Source organism: Scleropages formosus, chromosome 3 (assembly GCF_900964775.1).
Source record: "Scleropages formosus chromosome 3, fSclFor1.1, whole genome shotgun sequence".
Taxonomy (NCBI): domain Eukaryota; kingdom Metazoa; phylum Chordata; class Actinopteri; order Osteoglossiformes; family Osteoglossidae; genus Scleropages; species Scleropages formosus.
The window spans coordinates 16,360,343-16,383,401 of NC_041808.1; the positions used below are offsets into that span (position 1 = coordinate 16,360,343).

The 23,059-nt window shown below is 43.0% G+C and overlaps 3 protein-coding genes across 7 annotated transcripts; 2 read left to right on the top strand and 1 right to left on the bottom strand.

Moving 5' to 3' along the window:
• The first annotated feature begins 379 nt into the window (after positions 1-379).
• ipp (intracisternal A particle-promoted polypeptide) lies at positions 380-7,805 on the top strand. Of its 2 annotated transcripts, XM_018753250.2 has the most exons (10): positions 380-731; positions 1,150-1,562; positions 2,725-2,936; positions 3,036-3,255; positions 3,905-4,060; positions 4,253-4,420; positions 4,504-4,641; positions 4,997-5,119; positions 5,255-5,475; positions 5,965-7,805. In XM_018753250.2, exons 2-10 carry the CDS (start codon positions 1,184-1,186, stop codon positions 6,187-6,189), a joined length of 1,842 nt encoding a protein of 613 aa, XP_018608766.2. In that variant the 5' UTR covers positions 380-731; positions 1,150-1,183; the 3' UTR covers positions 6,190-7,805. The 2 variants fall into 2 exon arrangements, with proteins under 2 accessions (XP_018608766.2, XP_029105827.1); XM_029249994.1 differs by lacking the exon at positions 4,997-5,119.
• Positions 7,806-9,270: 1,465 nt separating this feature from the next.
• On the bottom strand, positions 9,271-11,240 carry tmem69 (transmembrane protein 69). Of its 2 annotated transcripts, none has more exons than XM_018753782.2 (3): positions 11,117-11,240; positions 10,525-10,682; positions 9,271-10,212 (listed from the first exon to the last, which is right to left on the bottom strand). In XM_018753782.2, the coding sequence occupies exons 2-3, from the start codon at positions 10,567-10,569 to the stop codon at positions 9,469-9,471; spliced, it is 789 nt and encodes a 262-aa protein (XP_018609298.2). In that variant the 5' UTR covers positions 10,570-10,682; positions 11,117-11,240; the 3' UTR covers positions 9,271-9,468. The 2 variants fall into 2 exon arrangements, with proteins under 2 accessions (XP_018609298.2, XP_018609295.2); XM_018753779.2 differs by lacking the exon at positions 11,117-11,240 and adding an exon at positions 10,774-10,863.
• A 74-nt stretch (positions 11,241-11,314) lies between these two features.
• gpbp1l1 (GC-rich promoter binding protein 1-like 1) lies at positions 11,315-22,547 on the top strand. 3 transcript variants are annotated; one of them, XM_018753777.2, is made up of 12 exons: positions 11,315-11,529; positions 14,372-15,652; positions 16,277-16,391; positions 17,025-17,154; positions 17,686-18,023; positions 18,556-18,631; positions 18,767-18,963; positions 19,502-19,609; positions 19,955-20,110; positions 20,200-20,327; positions 20,627-20,729; positions 20,882-22,546. In XM_018753777.2, exons 3-12 carry the CDS (start codon positions 16,332-16,334, stop codon positions 21,032-21,034), a joined length of 1,449 nt encoding a protein of 482 aa, XP_018609293.1. In that variant the 5' UTR covers positions 11,315-11,529; positions 14,372-15,652; positions 16,277-16,331; the 3' UTR covers positions 21,035-22,546. The 3 variants fall into 3 exon arrangements, with proteins under 3 accessions (XP_018609293.1, XP_018609294.1, XP_018609292.1); XM_018753776.2 differs by having other exon boundaries at positions 11,316-11,529; positions 19,502-19,642; positions 20,882-22,544; XM_018753778.2 differs by lacking the exon at positions 19,502-19,609 and having other exon boundaries at positions 20,882-22,547.
• The last annotated feature ends 512 nt before the right edge of the window (positions 22,548-23,059 follow it).

Genomic DNA, 23,059 nt, shown 5'->3' on the forward strand with positions numbered 1-23,059 from the left:
GGGAATAACGAAGAGGGAAAAGTATTGCACATGAAAATTTAAACAGTAACAACACTCAGCTGTTCATGGATATAACAGCGTGGGGAAAAAAATAGAAGCAGGTAACCACGTTTTTTGTACGAAAGCCTACATTTTTATTATTACTACAGTATTATATTATTACTATTACTGTTACTACTACCACAGTACCAGGCTGTACTGCAGTGTAATAAACGAACACCACACAGCAATATCATGTTAAGCTGTTCTTATGTTACTTATTTTATATGCAAATAGAACTTGGACTTTATAGTTCTTACAGTGTTTTGCTTTTATGCAAAACAGATATAACTGTTGTTCATTATATATATATTTCCTTAAATTTCCCGTTTTACCCCGAATGATGTGAAACTCTGCCACCTTGCGCTCGCCTCATTTTTTCTGGAGTGATATCCTCCTTTCACTAGGTTCCACACGGTTCTTCAAATTGTGAACGTGTCTTGTATATGTGACAGACGATTAACTGAATTGTCCGTTTTTGAGTAAAAAGTAGTAGTTTACGTTCCAGTTGCTGTAAAAGTATATACGTCTACTATATCTGCAGCGGGCCGCCTCTCTGTGCTCATCTAATCCGGACTGTTACCGCTCCAGGGCGTGTAGTTGATAATCGATGTAATGGATTGACAGATGGAGGTACCGCAACATCCTCATCTCGCCACCGCTTGTTGATGGATAGGAGCCCACTGTTAATGGTTCGTGACTATTCCAAATTTGTCTAAAGTACATTCTGAAGGCGTTATTATGAATATGGCTGCCGTGCTAAAATGCTTGCTCATAGCTATAGAGCTTTCTCTCTGTGTAAACAGAAAAGCTAGTAGCCCTAAACTAACTAAAAATATAGTTTCGACGCAAACCGACCGTAACGCACTTACTTAGTTTTATACTAGGTGCTGTATATTCCGGCGTGGCGATTTGTAGTCTGTATACAACAGTATTATTATTTTTAGTTTTCGGTTGTGTTTCCCTGTCTTTATTGCGTTGTTTATCTGTCTCCCAGGACGCATTCCTGCTAACCGTGGCCCGCGGTGCCCTTCTCGGTGTCCGTGCGATACGGCGGTGCCGGTGGTGGTTCAGGGACCATCCAGTGACACTTCTCTGCTCTGTCCCCAGATCTGCGCGATGTCCCCGCTGTAACCGAGCCGCAATGGCGGCAGCGGCGGCCGTCCAGCCCAAGGCCGCTCCGAGCGGCGGCGGCGGCGGTGGCGGAGGCGGGGGCGCGGGCGCGGGCGCGTGTGCAGCCCCGGACCACGGAGACAACCAACATGCGCAGTACACCTCGGACCGCCACGCGCGCCTCGTGCTGGCGCAGATCAACAAGATGCGCGCTCGCGCCGATTTCTGCGACGTGCACGTGCGAGTTGGCTGCCGCCGGTTCGCAGTGCACAGGCTGGTGCTGGCGGCCAGCAGCCCCTACTTCGCGGCGCTGTTCGCGGGGGGCATGAGTGAGGTGAACAAAGAGGAGGTGCACATTCTGGGACTGGAGGCGGACGTCTTTGAAATCCTGCTGGACTTCATATATACCGGTGCGGTGGGCTGCAAGTCAAACGTGGCTGAGTAACTGTCAGTAGCGCTTGTGGTATGGAGCACGTTGATTCCTCGTGTTACGAACAGCTGAGTCTGAGTTACGAATTTTCGCAGACCCTTCCAGCATCATTTCCCCCTTTGTTCAGTCATTTAGTTTTAATGGCCTTTTCTTCACTCATTTATTAAACTGATGCTCTCGGAGCAAACCGTATGTGCTGAGGCCCCGAGCCGAGCACCTAAAGAGAATTCGGGGTGCGGGAGGTCTCGGCTCGGCTCTCTTCTAGAGTCCGCAGCTCCTGTCTGGCCCCTGTCAGCGGTGGCGATCAATAACGAGATGATCAGCATTGCACGTGGATGGATCGGTTAACTGTAGACTTTTAGTAGACGTCTGTGGAAATGGCATTTTCACACACACACACACACACACACACACACACACACATTTTCTGAACCGCTTGTCCCATACAAGGTCGCGGGGAATCGGAGCCTACCCGGCAACTCAGGGCGTAAGGCCGGAGGGGGAGGGGACACACCCAGGATGGGACGCCAGTCCGTCGCAAGGCACCCCAAGCGGGACTCAAACCCCAGACCCACCGGAGAGCAGGACCTGGTCCAACGCACTGCACCACCGCATGGCATTTTCAGACATTTGTTTTTAAGTTAATAAAGTTTAAAAAGATGAATGTTAATAAAAATACTAAAAGCTCTTCAGAGTCTTCAGATGTTATAGCTATACCTGAACGTTTTCTTTTACAGAACCTAACCTGCAAATAAATCTATTGATTATGATGGGGGCGCGGTGGCACAGCGGGTATGACCAGGTCCTGCTCTCTGGTGGGTCTAGGGTTCAGGTCCTGCTTGGGGTGCCTTGTGATGGACTGCTGTCCAATCCTGGGTGTGTCCCCTTCCCCTCCAGCCTTGTGCCCTGTGTTTCTGGGTTAGGCTCCGGTTCACTGCGACCCTGCTTGGGACAAGCGGTTTCAGACAGTGTGTGTGTGAGATTACGATGTAAGGGTAAAAGTGGCCTTGGAGTTATGAACAAATTGAGTTATGACCAGTCTTCTGGTACCACCTGTGTTCATTAGTTGTGCATTCACTGTACTTGTTTTTGTGCATGTTCTGCAGCTCAGCTTTCATTGGTTTTCTCTGAATGTTCAACAGGTGAGGTCAATGTGACTGTGGAAAATGTGCAGGAGCTGATGGTAGCTGCCGACATGCTGCAGCTAAGTGAGGTGGTCACAATATGCTGCGAGTTCCTCAAAACCCAGATGGACCCGTCCAATTGTGTGGGCATTTATCAGTTCCTCGAGCAGATTGCCTGCCTGGACATGCTGGAGTTCACAGAAAATTACATCTGTGTCCACTTCCTAGAGGTGAAGCCCCACAGCATTCACAAAGTGGCTGCTTTATTACTTGTAACAGCTCATTATCATTTTCGTCATAGTAACATTACAGCCGTTCCTGTCCCCCAGGTTTGTGTCTCAGACGAGTTTGCAGGCCTGTCAAAGGACCAGTTGGTAAAACTGCTACGTAGTGAAGAGCTGAGGATTGAGGATGAATACCAGGTCTTCACTGCTGCCATGAACTGGATCCTGCAAGATGTGGCCAAGAAGAAGAAATATGTGGTGGAGGTCCTGGACCCTGTTCGCTTCCCCCTGCTTTCCCCACAGCGTCTCTTCAAATACATAGAGGGTAGGAAGCAGCCAGGATCACAACCCTAAAGGCTCACATTTGGGTGCCGTTTTACATTTACATTTATTCATTTAGTTGATGCTTTTCTCCAAAGCAACTTACAATGTTATGGTTACAATTTTAGTGTGCACCTTTCTTTTGCCTTGATTAATGGCAACATCTGGGGGAAGGGTTGTCAACAAACTGATTTCTTTTCCCTTTGCTTGGGTTAAGCAAAGAAATTATGACATCCTTTGTGTAGATGATGTAATGCTTACACTGTAAATAGTGTATCTAGCAGTGTAAGTCACCTTGGTGAATAAGGTGTGTGGGCTGATAACACTACAAAGAGTTCAGTGGAAGTTGCTTTGGAGAAAAGTGTCTGCTAAATAAATAAATGTAAATGTATACTGAAAGCAGTAACTCATAAAACCTTTATTTTTAGCAACTAGAACTTTGGTGAGATTTTGATTTTGAAACTACCACAATCAGCCCTGCTTTGCTGTCATGATAATGAAAATGAAACTTGTAACGTAGTGTTTATAAAGATGATAATCATAGATTGCTTGTATAAATAAGTGGGAATTTTGGACTAATTTAGGTAATTCAGGAGTAAACTGGAAGGTAGTTGTAGTTATTTTCCTTTTGTTTATTATGTTTATTTCTTAAGGTATTTCTGACTTTAGTCTGCGAGTTGCGCTGCAGACGCTGCTGAAAGAGTACACTGAAGTCAGCAAGTCCCCCAAGGACACCAAGTTGTTCAGTTTGCTGCAGCCAGCCAAAAGCCGACCAAGAAGAAAGGCAAGGAAGTACCTTTACGCTATAGGTAAATAAAGCTACATTCATCCCACATACTTCATGCCATAATTCTCCGTTTGCATAAGAATATTCATCTTGTGATCCTGCTGAGTCTTTAGTTTTATCACTCAAATTCTAAATCAGAGCTACACGTAATGGGTTTTATCAGTGGACACTTATGTTTTGACATCCTTTCTCTTTGGTGCTGTGCTATGTGAAGGAGGCTACACTCGCTTGCAGGGTGGCCGCTGGAGCGACAGCCGCGCCCTGAGCTGCGTTGAGCGCTTTGACTCTTTCAGCCAGTACTGGACCACAGTGTCATCCCTGCACCAGGCTCGCAGTGGTTTGGGCGTGGCTGTGCTCGAAGGCATGATCTACGTCGTGGGAGGTGAGCGTGTGGGAGTGTGATGAATTCCTGAACCGTTACTATGGTGTGCTTCAAGGGATAAAGAGTTCTTTTTGTATTTTCAGGGGAGAAAGACTCCATGATTTTTGACTGCACAGAGCGCTATGACCCTGTGACAAAGCAGTGGGCAGCTGTGGCCTCTCTCAACTTTCCCCGCTGTGGAGTGGGCGTGTGCTCCTGCCATGGGGCCCTCTATGCTTTGGGTACCAGTTGCTCATCCTTCCACCACTAAGCTTACTAACACTTTCAATTAAGTTGTCTTCTGTTTATTTATTTTTTTTAATTTCTTTCCTTTTTTAACAAATGTATGATTTATAACCTGATCTTGTCATAGTCTGGAGTGCTATTTGACCATGTATAATGAACCGTTTAGCTGGGCTCGCCAACCAGTACAATTCAGAGTTTTCTTTAGCTTTAAGCAGTTACTGACGTTTTTCAGACATGGTGACAACATCCAGGTAGTCTTGATGAAATAGCATCCAGGCTATGTTACAGGACAATGCAGTAATTTGCCTTTGTCCTAATGCATGCCAGCGCTGTGTGTAATTGTGTTTTCAGGAGGATGGATAGGTTCAGAAATCGGTAAAACCATGGAGCGGTACGACCCTGCAGAAAATAAATGGGAGATAATTGGAAGCATGGCGGTTCCTCGTTACTATTTTGGTTGCTGTGAGTTACAAGGTACAGGACTTGATAAGCATGGTGCTGCATACATAGCTTAACACATTGCCACTAGTGTAAATATCACTGTTGGTGAATTATTTTGATTCTTGTTTGCCCATGCCGGTATTTCTGTCAATTATTCGGGTCTAATAGGGTTTATCTACGTGATTGGGGGCATCAGTGACGAGGGCATGGAGCTGCGTTCAGCAGAGATGTACGACCCCGTTTCCCGCCGCTGGAGCGCCCTGCCTGTTATGATGACACGTCGTGCCTATGTGGGCGTGGCCAGCCTCAACAACTGCATTTATGCAGTCGGGGGCTGGAATGAAGCGCTGGGTTCCCTAGAGACAGTGGAAAAGTACTGTCCTGAAGAGGTAGCCTTCACTGGTTCATTTTCCTTCATCTAGGTGGTCATGGATTGATACTTGTTCTTTTTTTCCACTCTATTTTAATGTAGTCCCTTCTCAAATTGCAAAAGTGTATTTGTCCCAAAACATGAAGAGATCCTCTCAGAAAGGGCTGCAAAAATCTGACTAAAATTGTCCATGTTGTTTATATGCAGTATGTAATGTAGCATTTGAGGCTGCTGCCTTCAAATTTAAAAGCTGGAACTTCACATTCCACTTGCAGTATTATACCCTTAATTAGGGTACTTGGCATGAACTGATGAAGTAAAAATATCCAGCAGTATAAATGGGCAAGTAATTGTGAGTAGCCTGATATATTACAACATTTACCTTAACTCATTTGGGACAAATGCATCGGCTAAAAAGTAATAACAATGATGTGTGTATGACAACACATGACTGCCTCAGTCTGTTTGCATGTTGTATTGCTTCCCACACCCACTCTTTCCACTGCAGGAGAAATGGGTGGAGGTGGCGCCCATGGGTGTTGCGAGGGCAGGGGTCTCCGTGTCAGCTGTCAACGGTCTGCTGTATGCGGTAGGGGGGCGGGCCTCCAGCCAGGACTTCTCTGCTCCCGTAACTGTGGATTCTGTGGAGATCTATGACCCACATCTGGACACCTGGACGGAGATTGGCAACATGATAACCAGCCGCTGCGATGGCGGTGTAGCCGTGCTCTGAGAACCAGCAAAATCTGCAGCTTCAAATAGGAGGGTAAAAAAGTGTACATCAGAAAAACAAAATGTGGACTTAGGGGTATTGTTAACCTTCACCATCTTATTTTTTTTACTTGCTATGTCAATTGTTGCAGATTTTGCTCAGATTTCACATTTTTTAAGTGACAGCCAGCATTCCTGGCTGATGGCAGCCAAGTCTCTTCCAGAGCACAATAGAAGGACAGCAAGGGTGATTGTGTGTTATTTTCTGGATTACTCAAGCAAACATCTGTGCCAATTGGAAATGTTTTGCATGCCAGGACAAAAAAACTTACTTGAAAGAGGTTAGATCAGTCATTCCTTGTGCCTGATCTTAATGGAAGAAGTTATGGGATATCAATTTTTTTAAAACTTTATTTATTTAGAGAGTTTAAACCCAAAAGAACAATTAACTACTTGAAGTGAAAATTAAATTAAATGAAAGGAAATGCAAAATATTTTTGTGTAATTTCATTTCTTACATTACCTGGTACCTCAAGTCTGTCTGTCAGGCAAAGGATTTCTTTGAACCTTTTCTTCATCTCTGGTTTTACATTGATTGTGAGAAGTTGCTGCCAGTGATGTGCAGCTGGAGAGATGCTCTTTGAAATGGGCCCAGATACTGTATACACTGAACTATTATCAGTTGCTGTCAGTGTAGTGGATGGCCGCAGCACACTTTTCACTGTGAAATATGTATATAGTCACTGGCACATTCTTCAGTGCTTCACAGTAATATGTGGGGAGGTACTGTCAAACCCAGACATTTCTAACATTGTTGTATCAGCTGAACCATTTCTTGCTATTTTGAGTATTAAACTCCTGAATACTTTGAGCAAAACATGAATAAATAACTTCTAAGGGTCTGAATTACAGTACTTTAAAAGTCATTCATAGCTCGTGTTTGTGCGCTGAAAAAATTATATACACTTTTGCTTATTTGTATAGAAATTAGTCACGTATGAATGCAGAAAGCACACATACTCACAGGGTTTACATGCTTCAAAATGACATGTTTACAGGGTGAAGTTTCACTGACCACAGAAGTGGAAGACAAGGACACTTACCTAAAAGTACTGAAACAACAAGACAGTTGAAAAACCTATTATGTGGCACCATGATGTGGATTGCAGTACTATTTATGATTGATGACAAATTGTCATTTGGATTTTAGTCTTTCAAGTGAAAAATAACCAGATTACTTTGTGTGTACTACATAATGGCTTAGATGAATACAAAATGAGTTATTTTTCTAATACAGATCAAAATCTAGTAGTGTTTCCTTTTTTTCATATTTTTTTTTTTAACCTTTTTGTATTGATGTACAGTTTAAGGATGAGAGGAATGCAGTGATGCTGGATTCTGAAAATGTGCTGCCAGACAGCTTCTTGTGCAGAGCAATTCAGGACTGGAGATGCAATCATCTATGAATACCAGGTCGTTGAAAATGGAAGAAGATGCACTGTGAGGAGTAGTTGCAATAAGTATTCTGTATAAAGGAGCTGGCAAATGGACACTATTAGATCAAGCTTGGATTTGCACTGTAATCTCTCATGTTTTAGCATATGTAAACATCAAAAACATTTCACATGAAACAATAAAATTCTGGATTTAAGAAGTAATGTTTGAGACTGTTTTCTTGTAATCTGAATGTCCTCAGCTGAATTGTTAATTGTCCAGCAACGTGAATCCCCTTGGACAAGGAGACTTCTAAATCAACTCCACCAAAGTACTGTAGTCTAGTGTATACACTATAATAGTGTTATACTCCCATTGAACTGTAAAGGGGGCCCAGAATATTTGGGAAAATCAAGAGCACATTTCATTGAAGGGATATGTACAGCACTATGTTGAAATTAATGTACATTTGGGAGCACTGTGCAAGGGCTGCTTTCTATCGACTAGATGTACTGTGGAGTCCAATTTGGAAATGCCGATAGCCCCCACTGTCATATTTTCCAAATGTCACCACCACCCTTTACAATAAAAACACAAAGAACTGGAGAAAGCAGATTGGACAAAATATCCAATCTGAAGGAGCCTAAAGGGACAAAGGTTGTGCACACCTGTTTTGATGGACTCCCTGATCCCTGAATTTCCTCTGTGAATGTCTTCAGTTGAATTTTCCTCTTCCCATGCCTCCCGCTGGCCTCATACATAACAATGAACCTCGTGGTCCCTTGGTGTCATTTCACAGTGTGACAGCAGGTGAGCAGTTGTTCACATGACTCAGAAAGAGGACAGTTTCACAAGCAGGACTGCCACTGTCCTCTCTGGGTAGTGTACTCAGCCTTGGTTGCTCCAGTATACTTTTAGGTGCAATGACACCTCCATACCGGTGACATACAGGAGCTCTGGACATCACTGTGCTCGAATCAGATATTCTGGAGCAGGTCCTCCAGGGTGAGGCACAGGTGTTATGATTTACCTCCAAAGGAGCGGAGCGACCCCTCCACTGCAGTATACTGCTCCTCAGGGGTGTGGGGTCGAAGTCAGAGGGGGCTGCGTGACTGACGATGGGTGTTTCTGCAGCCACTCGGTAGCCACAAGATGTCTGACCAGCTGGCGCATGCGCTCCATCAGAACGAACATTGGAGTGCCCACATCTCCCAGACTGGGAACAAGTAAAAACATGTTAATTCCACCCTGGTACTGTTGTTGCGCTGAGGCACTCCTTCAGTGTGACAAAGTAATACAAGGCACATATGTAGGACCCCACCATATATTGCATTTCACTACCTGTGCTAATTAGCGTGAAGTTTGCACACTTCCTGATTCAGAAGTGTGTGGTGTAGCTCTCCTCTGGGTTCTTTATAAAAGTCCTGAAACATGCAGTGCTGTTGGCATTATTTTCGTATTGTGCATTATTCTGAACGTTGGAAAAACAGAATTAATGTCTCAGATGGTCATAAATGCACTCAGGAGTGCCAGAGTTCACTTACAGTATACTATCTGGAGTACTTTTTTATACATTCAAAATGTATAAATTTAATGTAAATAAATTTTTTGAGAAAGTTCAAACAGTAGGATTACCAAAGCATAATGCAGCTTCTGATTCACCGATTTCCAGGAGGTACTGACTTTTATTTTTACAACAAACTCCTATTTACAATGCAATGACAGTGCTCTGCATTTTGCATTACTATTTACTGATTTCTCAGACTTCAAAACATGTAAATCACCCTATGCCATGGCTTTAAATTCTACAGGATTTGTCAAGGTTTTGTTGATTCAGATAAAGAATGTCTGTCTCAAGTCCAGTAGGTTAGTCATCTAACTTCAGCCTCTTCTCTGGGTACATTCCTTTTAAGCAAAGAGTAGCCACAAGGGAGAAAGTGGCCACAACTGTGAGAACAGTCCTCAAGGCTTTGAACCAGCTAGGATACGTGGGCAAGAGGGATAAGTCATAGTGGAGGGAGATACCCAGGCCTATAATCACCATCATAGCTGCCTCTGTGATGTTATCCCTGAATAGGAGTGCCACCCAGGCCAGCAGGGGGGGCACCACACTGTTGGCCAGATTCATCCAATCAGGCTTAGCAGGGCTGCCCTCTGGAAGTGCAAAACCCCAGCGAGCGCCACCCAAAAATGACACTATAGATGCCCCATAAACAACCTGGGCATAAGCTATATCAGGTAAGTAGAGTTCCGTTACTGCCATGATGAGAGGGGCAGAAACAAAAGGTATGAGGCCAGAAAATCCCAGGTATAATGCTGGTTTGGGCCCCTTTGTCAGTTCCTTCATGTCATAGCGCACCAGGTCCAGTTCTTGCGGCTCGGGCTTCTCGGTTTTCCGGCGCTTCTGCTGGGGCTGCGGTACAGAGCAGTGGATACCCCGGAGCCTCAGCAGCCTGCTGGCTGCTGGCTGCGTGACACCGTGCGTCTGTCTGTGAGACCGTAAGCAAGAGCTGGTCAGCAGTGTGACAGAATGGCCTTGAGGGCCCCAAGAAAACGCTCTTGCTGGACACACGAGCATGGTGGACGCTGACTTCCAACTCCGTGGGTTAGCCTGGAAACCACACATACAGAATCCATCATATGATATGTTTAGTTATTTAGCTAGCAAGCCACGTTTCTCCAGCAACTTAGACTTAGACGTTAACTTAAGTTAAGACGATTTTATCAGTCAAATAGAGCTAAGCTTAGTAATAAAGTGACATCTTTCAATACATCTCTGTAAGTTACCACTGCCAGAGTTCATCCCCTTGTACTTGCAGGCACGCGCATCGTCATGATGCGAAGGCTAGCGGTTAAAATCTGCACATTATTATTATTATAATATAATAAAGAAATGTGTCTCCACCAGTTTGCCCATCCTTACCTTGGAAAGACACACGATGGCTCTTCTCGCGACACAGGAAATCATCGTTTTTTTTTTTTTAAGAACTAGGGAAAGAATGTTGAAGAGTATCAAGAAAATGCACGGACGGACGAACGGAGAAAATTAGAATTCCGTCGACTCCTCCTCCTCGCGGGCTCCTGCAGCGAGACAGTTACAGAAGAGCCACTCACTCACACGTCTCTAAACACACATATATAACACGTATTTCATTAAAACATGCGTCGGTACCGGCTGCTGGCAAGTTTCAGGAATGAAAACGTCGATAACACCTAGTTGTGTTTTAAAACCAAGATCGACGTGTTCTACGTGGTGTACACATCAGTGTTGGTCCGACTGGGTACACTGAGTGTGTTCAATTAGTTCCGCGGATGCGGAGTCTCTAACGGAAAATACAAAACACAATCTGGTAGAGACCTTTATAGTGCTCCTTTTCAACAAATTTAACACTTAAAATGATAAGAAGGTAATAATCATAAATAATTGTGACTTTCTTGCATTTTGTGCTTTCGAATACTAAACCAGAAAAAAATAATTGCCCGCTATAATTATATAGTGAATATAATTACTGAACCTGATCTTGCTGCTGTGATTTCCAGTTGACTTTATATTTTGTATACAAGCGCAACCGCAAAGTCATCATGATATCGCTACCAGAAGCCTGCGTCCGACGGGCACTATATGATGATCCGTCTGCTGGCGCCTCCTCCATCGGTTAGTTCTGTGCTCTATTAGTGAGCCCTGCCATTGGTTAGCGCTGCGATCGATTGGCGCGCCTGGAAGCCGTAGTCAGGAACAGGGCAGATAAGCTGGTTTAGAGCGGCGGATCGAGCGAGTCAGAAAATCCAAAACAAACGACGTCTTCATGTTAAAGCCTAGACGAAAAACAGCACGTTGTTATAAGAAATAGATGCGAAAACGGGCGTAGTGTGCCATCACATATTGGAATACAGCTGAATAAGAGTCTTCGCTGAGGCCACAGACAAGGTATGTGTGAATGTGTGTGTCCCGTGCGGCTTGGTGGCCATTTTGGAGCCGTGTTGTTCCCCAGCCACCAGGAGCTCTGTTTACCTCCGCGCCGCCGCTAGCGGGCTAGGCTAGCTCGACCTCCGGGCTGCCACACACTCCGTTAGTCCGTCTCTCTTTCCGTCATCGCGCTGCACAACTGTTCGCTTTGATTAAAAACGTCGTTAATTACAGTTTACTGTAAGATGGCAGGATCATGATGATGTTGACGTGAGCGGGCCGTTTTTAAAGCGAGAGATGCAACTGCAGCGACTGGGGCCTAACAACATCGGCCCTGTGACTGTGTTTGAGTTAACTTGGTAAAGTGTGTGAGATAGTTTGCGTTGCGGCGAGATTTACGAAACTGACGCCGTTTACTCATGTTTATTTGCCGTTTGTCGCCGGATACGAGCAGACTTCATACCTGTATGATACCCTAGGCTGAGCTTGTTAGCTGTGTTTGCTAAGAGGCACTTAGACAGGTAAGTAATTAGACTGATGCTGAGCAGCCGAAGTGCATTGTTGGAATTACTGGGGGGACTTGTATACTGGCTTACTGTCTAGTCGTTTCTGTTATCGTAGACGAGTGCCGAGTGCGGCCCACCGAATTTACCATCCGTTTACGTATTTATTGTCACAACAGTGGTGTGGAGTGTCGTTTTTGAAGTGCCCACCGTGGAGTCGTGCACATGCGCTTGTTTACCGCTAGTAACGCGTCACCTGAGGAGCGCGCCGGGTCTCCCGCTGGGGAAAGTGGGCTGGTACTGAAATGAGTGTGATGCAGCGGTGACCGGTGGTCATATGGAATGTGGATCGCCGAGTCACTATTTCAACTTTGTTTCCCCCCTCTCCCCCAGAAACCCCATAGTTGAATTCTTTCTGTTTGCAATTAATTGTTATTTTCCAAACCAACGAATGTTAAACTAGTTACAGTGATTGACTCACTTATACAGCTAGGTAATTTTATGGTATCAGTTCAGGGTGATCACTTTGATCGAGGGAACTACTAGCAGTAGTAGGTGGGATTTGAACCTGGGGTCTTCAGGTGCAAGGTAGCGGCTATAATACACACCACCTGCGGCCCTATTTCTGTAATGTTATCTAATGTTCTCTTTTAGGATGCTTCATTATTTAATCTTTCAAACAGACTGGCCAGACTTTTTGTGCCTTCTCCACTGGATGTTAGTAGCTATGTATGGAGTGTATACATGAACTCGTCCTTGTCTCTAATGCATATGTGCGCACACACACAATGTCTACAACCGCTTGTCCCAAGCGGGGTTGCGGCGAACCGGAGCCTAACCCAGCAACACAGGGTGTGAGGCTGGATGGGGAGGGGACACACCCAGGATGGGATGCCAGTTCACTGGAAGGCACCTCAAGCAGGACTTGAACCCCAGACCCACCACAGACCAGGCCCTGGCCAAACCCACTGCGCCACTGTGCCCCCCATTCGTCTTTAATTATGATGCATTATTTTTACAGTATTTGGCTCATTTATACAACTATACAATTTTAGTGTTTCCATTCAGGGTAAGTACTGTACCCTGATCAAGATTGCTACAGGTTAAGAAGAAAGTGATTTTGGCCTCTCCATGTGCTTAGCTTCTATGCCATCTACATCCTTTTTGGTGCTTTTGGATCTGCTTGATGTCTCATATTTTCATATTCTCCAAAATGGCCCAGTGTGGCCAGTGTCACAGAATAACTTCATTCTGAAGTGCTGAACTTCGTTAACTTTGATCTAGGTGCTATAACCTCACTAGTTGGATTTTTTTTATTTTTTTTAGTTATTCTTTTAGTATTTAGAATTATTTAAAGTAACTTACATTGTGTGTGATTTGTCTACAGGTCACTTTTTCCAAAGTACATCAGTTTAGTCCTTTGACTTTCCCTGTACAGGGGGAACTCACGAGAGTTTTGCAGACATTAAAGCGGCACACTACACATGTTGTCATGAATAGTAGTTCTTGTTTGGATGAATACAATGCCAACATTGACAACCTTTTGTTTATTTATCAGCTTTCCCTCTCACTTTGGGTATAATTCATACATTTGTAAATGTTTGTCGAAGTTCTGCTTTTTGGTATCAAGATTTATTTTCCCTCATGCATAATTATTATTCATGTGGATTAGTACATCAGTAATCATAATCATGTAGTATTCTGTCTGTTAGTACCAGTTGTAAACTTGTAAGTTTCGTTTAGGCAGTAAAGTCCAATTAGGCATAATATTGACTATTGCTTATCAGTTTATACTTTTTCCTCTCATACTTGGAATGAAAACGCTTTATATTGTGTGTGGTGAAACATTTCATACCTGATAGCATTTGGTAAGACTAATGGGGTGCGGCATTTCTTTTTCATTATTTGATCGGTCCTTCCAAAAGAAAATTTGCATGAAAACAAATTTGTTTACAATTTGGCGGTATACAGTGCTGAGTTTTGACACTGATGTTGTTAATGAAGGTGTAACATTGGAATTAATCCCAATTTGTTCAAAATATGTATTAGTCCATATACATTTTGATGTATTCTACATGCAGCAGTCAGAAATCAGATTTTTATTATCCCTGTTAGAAACAGCAGTTTTTAAAGATGTAATTTTATAAACTGATGCCAAAAACTATCTTTCTGTGCTGTTCAATAAACAACTTTTTACAAGGTTTAGTGTTCTCTACCCAAAAGCAAAAGTTGAATTTCCATACAGATGCTGTAGAATTGGATTCAGCTTCAGGTCTTGGTTCCACAAAATGTAATTTTTTTTAAATGCTGTTTTTTTCATACTTTTTGTTTAATTGAATTTTTTTTGTTTTTATTTTCAGAACTTTTACTGGCAGAGGAAAAGGTCAAGAGGGAAGACAGTACAAAGGACTCTCACGATTGGATTGATTAAGGCTGTGTAATGTTAGGCTTTACATTTGAGAGAGACGTAGTTTTACATATTAGCACTGGACACGACCGAAGCTGGGCATATGCTATGTTTAAACTTGCATTTTGACTTAGAAAAAGGACCAAACTGTTAAACAGCCAGCATTTTTTTTTTTCCTGTATTCATGAGAAGCTTTTGTTCTCAGTTAACAAATTAGTTTCATGTCATACTTTGTGTATCGACTGTATGTTTAAAACATTTTTGTAAAAACTGGTGGGATGACTTAGTCCCATAATACTGACTGGTGTTTTTGCTGATTTGCAGTAACTGTCTAGCAGTTGCCATGTTGTCCTAATTTTAGGGATGCAAATTAAATCACAGATATGCTAAGGCCTGAATTTACAAAAACACAACTGAACAGTTGCAAGATATTTAGCATGTTTCCGTAAAAAAAAAAAAAATTGCCATTCACCAAAATTGTCAATACCTTGATTGTAAAATACAATGCTATCTTGTAAAAATTAGTCACTTTAGGTGTTATGTGACTATGTAACTAGGTCCCTTTTTTCAGACATTCACAGCTTACCTGCTATTTTAATGAGGTGAGCAATACTTTCCGGCGCTTTCTATAAGCCTGTTCTTTGGTCAGTTTTTTTTCTGTGCATGTTTGTGGGCAAAGAGTAAAATGACTTGGTGAGGAAGTAACAGAGAGTCTGCTGGCACATCGTGCTGCTTCTGAACCTCAGCAGAAGAGCCAGGTGCCTCTTCTCTAGAGTGGTGTCTGTTCTTTGCGCCATCAGAGACTTTCAGCTGCATCTGAACATTGCCAGAACATTGTCAGTGCATTGAACTGTGCTTGTTGTAGAACAGCTGGTTTGTTGTAGAACAACAACTCAGCTCCTACTAGGACATGTACAAGGAACCTTCTTAAAGCACATCTTGCCCACTCCTCACCCTTGCTGTTCTTGGCCAAATCTGTTCTACGTGCCTCTTGAGGAGCTCCAAACCTTTTGTGACGACAAACCCAACCACTTACCAACCCCTTCACCCAAAACTCAACCTGGAAGAACCTAGCTGGCTTCTTACAGGGACTGCGCTGTCCTGTACCTTCTGGGTGCTTGAGGGACAGAGCTCAGCCAGACCATACCAGCACGCACAGACAAGCATTGGGCCCAAAGTGCCATCTGTGAGGGAGGCCACAGGAGTCGCTGGACTTCAGAGCTCACAACTCTGGGTAAGGGACATGGTCTTCTTCATTTCAACTTGCACGGTTTTTGCTTTGGGAACGCTGAGTTTGTGTCATCGCTGCAGTGGAGATTTTCAAACTCAAGAGATACTCAAGGTCTGGGTACACTCTCTTCAATAGAGGAACAACCTTCAGCATCTTAATTAGTGTCAGATGTTCACATTGCTTGAAAGGTCCTGCTTTTGTATGGCCTCTGCATTCTGTTGAGAGTCATGTGACAATTACGTTTAGGTGTGTATTAATAATGCCCTTGTATTGTGGGATATTTGTGACAGTTAATCCTTTTAATTGTCTGGTCTCAGTTTTAGATTTTGGCAGCAGCATTTCATATCCCTTGTCATTAAAATTACCATTCAAAATTGTTGTCCCAACTTGTGGTAACCTCAGCAACCATTAAGTTGATGTGAAAACCAGTAATTAAAATTGAGGGTAATTTTGTATCCCCTAATGTTTAATTAACACTGTACTACTATTATCCTTGCTGAATGATGCGTGTGCTAATTTTTTAGTAGCAGTTGTATAGAAACTTCCCTCATACGCAGCTGTACATGAAATCTGCACAATTGGTTGACAAGCAGTTACCCTCCCCACTCCCATCATATGTTCTGTCAGATTCTGGCCATGAGGTTTGATGCCTCGATCCACTGACTGGAGACACTGGACCTAAATGGCGCAGCATGACTTTGTCCCTGCCTGGCTTAACTTCTCAACGCCTCAGCCTGCCAAGGTGAGAGCAAGGTCACTGGGGTAACAAGATTGAGGACACAACATGCTGGTCACCATGTTCCCAGGCTGGGGAGTCTGGAAGGTCTTTGCAGGCCTATGCAGTGATGCGCAGGACTAAGAGTGTGAATGGAAGAAAACCGAACCATGTTTGTTTGCATTTGTCCACTTGATTGTCTGCAGCTTTTAAGAGGCATTTTCTAATAGAATTCCATGACTCCTGAACTGTCCCTGTTAATATGTCCGCAAGAGAAAGTGCACAGCACTAGAGGATCAACTGCTCTGGAGGATCAGTCTTAGGGGGCTCATGAGCTTTTCTACACCTAAATAAGCTAAGTGGCAAAATCATTACAGGGTTTTTGCAACACTAGAACGCTAACATCATGCATCTTCCTCAGTGCTGTTCTGTGCCATCAGAGGTGCAAGAAGTTCTGCAGAATTGACAAAAGAGGCGACACAAAATAAAAACCAAAAGCATCTTTTGCTGTCAGCCCTGTTTGCTGTGTGTGTCAGTGGTCATCCTACACAGCATATGTCCATTTGACTGCTTTTGTGAAGGATTTGCAAATGGGTTGGTCAAGCAAGGATGGCTGTGAGGGTGTCCAGTAGTGACTGCTTGCCTTTCCTGTGTCCCTAGTCCCCTGCAGCCAACTTTGAGAGGCCAGCAGAGCACCTTGCTCGCGGTGATGGCCGGCCCTCCGTGAACAGGCGTCGCCACAACTCATCCGATGGCTTCTTCAACAATGGGCCCCTTCGAGCTCCTGCAGGTGACAACCCTGGGTTCAACTAAACTGCAACAGATTCGGGATCTGTTGATAAGAACTTAAATCCCCACACTGTATTCGGAGTCTGACCAAAAACTTTCATGTTGAAATTCTAGTGCAGTGTTTCCACATTTTAACATAAAAGTGGAGTTAAGTGTGAGAAAGTCCATGTGACATTGGTTGAAGTAATTTACAATATCAAACAAGCTTGTTTTTAAACCTAGCACTCATGGTCCCATTGTATGTTTCTAAGCTATTGTTGTTTGTAAACATCTTTGTTTAATGAATAGTTTTTCTTATTTTGATCATTAGGCATTAGTGGAATGGTTGTTAAATCATCTGAGACAATTCAGTTCCATAGAGCTCACGAATTTAAATGATGTCCAGACGATTTTATAGGTGTACCATAGCCTCTGTCTTTAATGTGTTTACCTGTGCTTATGCAGCTTTGATTTAACCCCCAGACATGTTAACTCGGGTTAATAGCACACTGGTTAAACAAAGCTGGTTGCACTAAAGTTTTCTCATCCTCAGGTGATGGTTGGCAGCAGCCATCGCTCCTGCGACATGACTCGGTGGACTCAGCCGTGTCCAAGGGTAGTCACGGAGGGCTGGCAGGAGGATCCGGGTGGAAGGAGCCCTCAGGCTGGCACGCGGCAGCACGGGGAGGTGAGCCCCCTCCACATCACCACCACAACACAGGCCGGCATCAGAAGCGCGGAGGGGACCGTGATCGGGAGCGGCAGGGTGGGCACCGACAGCGCAATTGCATCTTCCACCCCCGCAAGGGGGGCCCCTTTCAGGACAAGTTCTCCACTGAAGACCGCAGGGATGGCAAGGAGGAAAGGCTGAAGTTTGTGGAGGAAGACTTTGTGAGTGTCTCTTTACTGTGCAGTCTCATTGTTCCTATTTATTGTGAAGGTAACTGCAGAATTTCGTAATTTATTAGTTATTAAAAACCCTTTCTTTTGCTGATGTTGACAGTGCTGTGAAACTTTTTGAAAATGGTACTTTGTTATCCAAATTAATTCATTAACCCAAACTTGAGAAACTATTGGCAGTGGACTCAATAAACCAAAAAAGTTCAGGGAACAGTATGGATGTCTTAGGCTCAGTTGAACCTCCAGCCGGGAGATGCTTATCAGGTCAGCATAATTGGAGTGTTCAGTGATGACTCATTGTTTTCACTGGCTACAGCTCACTTCATGTACTATTTGCTGTGATTAAGAGCTCTGTTTACTGTTTCCCTCTTACAACAAATGAAAATCAAAAAGACCATTCAAATTTTACGTTCTCCTTAATTTTGTAGGATATGATGTAATGTGAAATTAATATCAATGATGAATATTAGTGAGTATGATAACTTTTCTTTAAAAAAATACTGAAAAGTGAATTGTTTAACAGCCCTCCCTTAACCCGGAAGCAACTGGAAAACCGGTAAACCAGACCCGTGCGGTGGCGACCCCTGCTGGTGTGTGGGGTGAGTGTTCTTTCTTTTCTTTCTTTCTTTGTCTTTTTTTTTTTTTTCTTTCTGTCTGTCTGTCTTTATTTCTGCAGAAAAAAATTCCCAAGACATGTCCTCAAGATGTACTCTGGACTTTTCTTGTGTCTGCAGAGAATCCCCCAAGTGCCAAGCAGGTTGTGTCCAAGATGCTTGTCATTAAGAAGGTTTCCAAGGAAGACCCCTGTGCCGCTTTCTCGGCAGGCTTTGCCAGCACTGGGCCTCTCCCTGCCAGCAGCAACAAAGTTCCCATCTCTGGACCCAGTGTTTACAAAAATCTGGTACCCAAGTCAGCTGCAGCCACCACTAAGGTACCACTCAAGGCTACATTTTTAGGTTTAAGAATCAAAATTAGCTTGACCTTTTCCCAGACTGATAGCACCATATCTTTGTAGCTGCAGGGTGTGCAGGTTATTGCTAATTATCTGGGCTGTCACTCCTCCTTCTGGATTAGATCTCAGTGATGATTTAAATTGTGGCTTCTTAGGACTAGATTTTATTGGTTGACAGCATAAATATTTTCTGCTAAATTAGTTTAGTATACAGTGACAGTGGTATAAAGATTCGTATATAGTGGGACTTAAGTGTGTTTTGTTTGGCTCTGCCATGGTCTCTCGTGACCGACAGTTGCATCAGTTCGATAGTGGGACAGCTGGTGGTGTAGTGGTTAGAGTTGCTGGCAATTATTCACCCATCTGTGTAAATGAGTGAATAAATGTAACTACCTAACATTGTAAGTTGCTTTTAAGAAAAGCATCACTTGAATGAATGAATGAATGTAAATGTAGTGGGCTTAGCAGGTATTGGTGCAGAATTCTTCCAAATCAAATATTTGGGCATATTCTACAGACAGGTCCTTGGAAGTCCAATGGTAGGGAACCAAAGCCAACTCTACACTTCTCTGGCCGGGACTCTGCCTTTGTCAGCCCAGTCTCTGTGACCAAACCCCAGACCCCTGTGAGTGCCCCACCCCAGGTGGCCCCCAAGGAGGTGAGGGTTTGTCATTAGTCGGTACAGCAAGATGCATCAGCTCAGTGTTAGCCTGATTGCCTCTGAAGCCAAACCAGTAATTAGCCCTAAGCCCAAGAACTTGGTCAGCTACTTGACATATTCCAATATCTTATCGGTTTTGACAAGTGCTAGCTTTGGTCACTAATCTGCTTAAGAATTAAAAAAAACCGCTTTCCAGATATAAATGAAGCATTCTGCATTACCTTTGCTTTTCCATTAAAGTTACAACAGCAGTAGATTTATCTTGTGCTTGGTTGGTCAAACCATAACCATCTTCTCCCAAACTCTCAGCTTCCCTCTAGCACCACTCCACCTATTGACATCACACCACCACGACTGAAGCTGATGCGTCGTGGCCCTGATCGCAAGAGTGACTTCCTGCGGGCATTAAAGGATGAGGGCAATGGGGAGTTGAGCACATGTGGCAGCCCTGGGACCCCAGGAGAGGTGAGGAGGTGGTATGGCTGTGATGGGGTGTAATGCAGTGCTGTGATAACCTTTCACCATTGACCTATGAATTGACGTGTATCACTCAGGCTGAGAATACCCCGGAGTCCAGGGAGTATGGTGAAACTGTGTGCCACGAGAATGGTGTGTCTCACTCTCCCAGTGACTCGGACACCGAACACCAGCTCCTGTCCAGCTCACTGGAGGCTGAGCACAGGTGGGTCAACAGATGCAGCGTCACATTATCCGTTACCTTCAAGTGTTGATGCTCCCACTTAATTTGTAAATACAAGCCTTCATTCTTAACTGAATCCTTACTATGTTTTTTCTCTTTTTGTAAAGCACTTTGAACTGCAACTTTGTGTAAAAGATGCTGTATAAATGAATTTAACACAAAGGAGGCAGAGCACAGCAGCAAGTGGGAGGAGACAAGAATTGAAAGTCAGTTGCAAGTAGTGAAGTTGTTTGTTTATTTATTTTTCTCTCCCTCCCCTCAATGACTTCTGACTGCTCCAGGCTCCTGAAGGCAATGGGATGGCAGGAATACCCAGAGAATGATGACAACTTCCTGCCCCTAACTGAAGATGAACTAAAAGAATTTCAAACTAAAACAGAGCAGGTCAGCAAATTTATATAATGAATTTAATATTCATAGGACATTAAACTAAAATGGGGTTTCATGGAGTAATGGGAGTATGAAATTCTGAAGTGGTTCCGTGTACCCACTCCATTAGGCAGCATTGTTTCAGTGTGTTTCTTCTCTCTCTCCAGCTGAAGAAAAATGGCTTTGGGAGGAATGGTGTGCTGTTTAAGACGCGGGGCGTGACCCTTCAGTTCACGCCTTGGAGAAACACTGTGGACGTGTGTGCGGACGAGGGCTCTGAGACCAGCAGCAGCCAGACCTCTGATGACGATGATACCTAATGTGGCTTTAAAAGATCTCTTGCCGTTTTTAGATTTTTTTTTTGTTTTTTTTTTTTTTTTTTTTTTTCTTGCACAAGGGAAACCAATCATATCCCAGTGAAGGAGGAAATTCTGGCTTGTAGCCTTTTTAAAAAAAATTTTTTTTAATTTTTTTTTTTTTTTTTTAATTTTTTTTTTTTTTTAAAACTCCCTCCCCCCCTGTCCTCTGTGGTCTCATTTTCCTGCTTCGTGGAACTGTGTTCAGCAAAAGAAGGGCAATGCACATAAGATTTTGCTTTAAAAAAGAGACTAACTTATAACAGTGACAATGATATTAACAATAAAAAATTGAGTTCTTGAAAATCTGAAATGTCTCAGAACAAAAACTGGCTCGGACATGTCTGTTCACAAAACAATTCCTAGCGGTAGCAATGAGAGGAAACAATCACGAATTACGCACATCGCTTTCGCTCCTGGTCCCTTGTGAAAAACGTGGCAGCATCTCCACTACAGCAGGGATGGTCCTCATAGGAAACTGAACGCCTAGAACAATCTTTAGTTGTGTGTGTGTGTGTGTGTGTGTGTGTGTGTGGATGAATGAAGCCAGCATTGTCTAGAAGCATGCTCAATCTCCAGTGCAGATAAACTGCTCACAACTTGTTCACTTTCAAAACCACTAGTCGGGGTGTGACTTAACTTGTTTTACTGTTAGCACTATTCGGTACAAACAAAAGATCATATTGTCGTGCGTGTATGCCACTTGAAACATTTTAAAAAGGTTTTTTGTACTTATAGTTCCTGAAGGAATTTCACAGTGCTATGATTTGAATCCCAGTGCAGATAAGTTAAATTTGAAAATGTTCATTACTACTGAAAGTTATGCTGTTGATGTTTTTGACTTCCAGACTTGGTCAGCACCTTATTTTTACCACCTTTATCAGCAGCATAAAGTCACAGATTAGTGGCCAAGATACGCATCACCAGTGTTATGACAGCAAATCTGAGTTAATGTCATCCAGTAAGATAACCAGTTTTCCTTAATGTCTTAAATCACAAATTATACTATGCCTTTCTAACTAAGGAATTTTGGTGATCTGTTAAAATGTGTCCAGTTCAACTACTAGAAGGAATGTGTATGAGTTGGATTTGATTTATGGATGAGGAGCTGTTACAGTAGAATGGATTTCCCACTCTTGCTAGCAGAAAGTATAATTGTACAGCTCTCCCACTGGGTGATTACAGCTGGATTTCTTTGTTATCCACCCTGAGCTTTCGCAGTCAGGAGTCCGTAATAACCGTGTCAGGAATAGTGTCTCAATAAGTCCTCCTGCTGAAATTAAGTTCAGCTTAAACTCTAAGATTCCTAAATGTTTTTCATGAGGGACAGATGTGTTAAAAGTGAATCTGGAAACTAGCACTATTTATTTTTTTCCTGGAAAAAATATAAAAGGCTTTATCACAAACCTGTTCCGTTGGGGTCTCTTGGTACAGCTGTAAGATTTTCACAAAAATTGGCTTTTGATTTTTTTTTTGCATTTTTTGTTCCTGTAGCCTTGATATTCAGGGTGGATTGTAAGATATAAAAATAAAGCATTTTGTGAGTTTAAAAGAGTATTTTGATAACATTTACAATTTAAGTGTCACATATAAAATGGGTTGTCTAAATAGGAAAAAAATACTGCATTCAGCAAAATAAATATTTTGCATCAGTTTACCAAACAGGTCTCACTGATTTTCAGTTGGTTATTACACAAGATGGATTTGATTTTCACATGCATAGTAATAAAACCAAGTATTTAATTTGTAATGCAGTGCTGTAATGATCATTGAGTGTATATGGCTGCAATGGTTTGGCATAAATATTTAATGTTCACATTCTAAATGTCATTTTCTGTATTACTCTTGCATTTTCAAGATATTCTGTGAAAAATCTCAGTATTAGCTTTAGGTTCTGTACAAGTTGTCTGAGAAACAATTCTAGAACTATGTAAAACAGCATAAAGTAATTCAATTAAATTCAAATTGTTCATTTGGCTTGCAAAATGT

Coding starts and splice junctions, on each gene's coding strand:
- ipp (XM_018753250.2), top strand. CDS start 1,184: ATGGCGGCAGCGGCGGCCGTCCAGCCCAAGGCCGCTCCGAGCGGCGGC. Junction 3,256..3,904: donor TCTCTTCAAATACATAGAGG/GTAGGAAGCAGC, acceptor TTATTTCTTAAG/GTATTTCTGACTTTAGTCTG. Junction 4,421..4,503: donor CATGATCTACGTCGTGGGAG/GTGAGCGTGTGG, acceptor TTGTATTTTCAG/GGGAGAAAGACTCCATGATT.
- tmem69 (XM_018753782.2), bottom strand. CDS start 10,569: ATGATTTCCTGTGTCGCGAGAAGAGCCATCGTGTGTCTTTCCAAG. Junction 10,213..10,524: donor CCATCGTGTGTCTTTCCAAG/GTAAGGATGGGC, acceptor TGTGGTTTCCAG/GCTAACCCACGGAGTTGGAA.
- gpbp1l1 (XM_018753776.2), top strand. CDS start 16,332: ATGGCGCAGCATGACTTTGTCCCTGCCTGGCTTAACTTCTCAACGCCT. Junction 17,155..17,685: donor GCCCCTTCGAGCTCCTGCAG/GTGACAACCCTG, acceptor TCTCATCCTCAG/GTGATGGTTGGCAGCAGCCA. Junction 20,111..20,199: donor GCCCTGGGACCCCAGGAGAG/GTGAGGAGGTGG, acceptor TGTATCACTCAG/GCTGAGAATACCCCGGAGTC.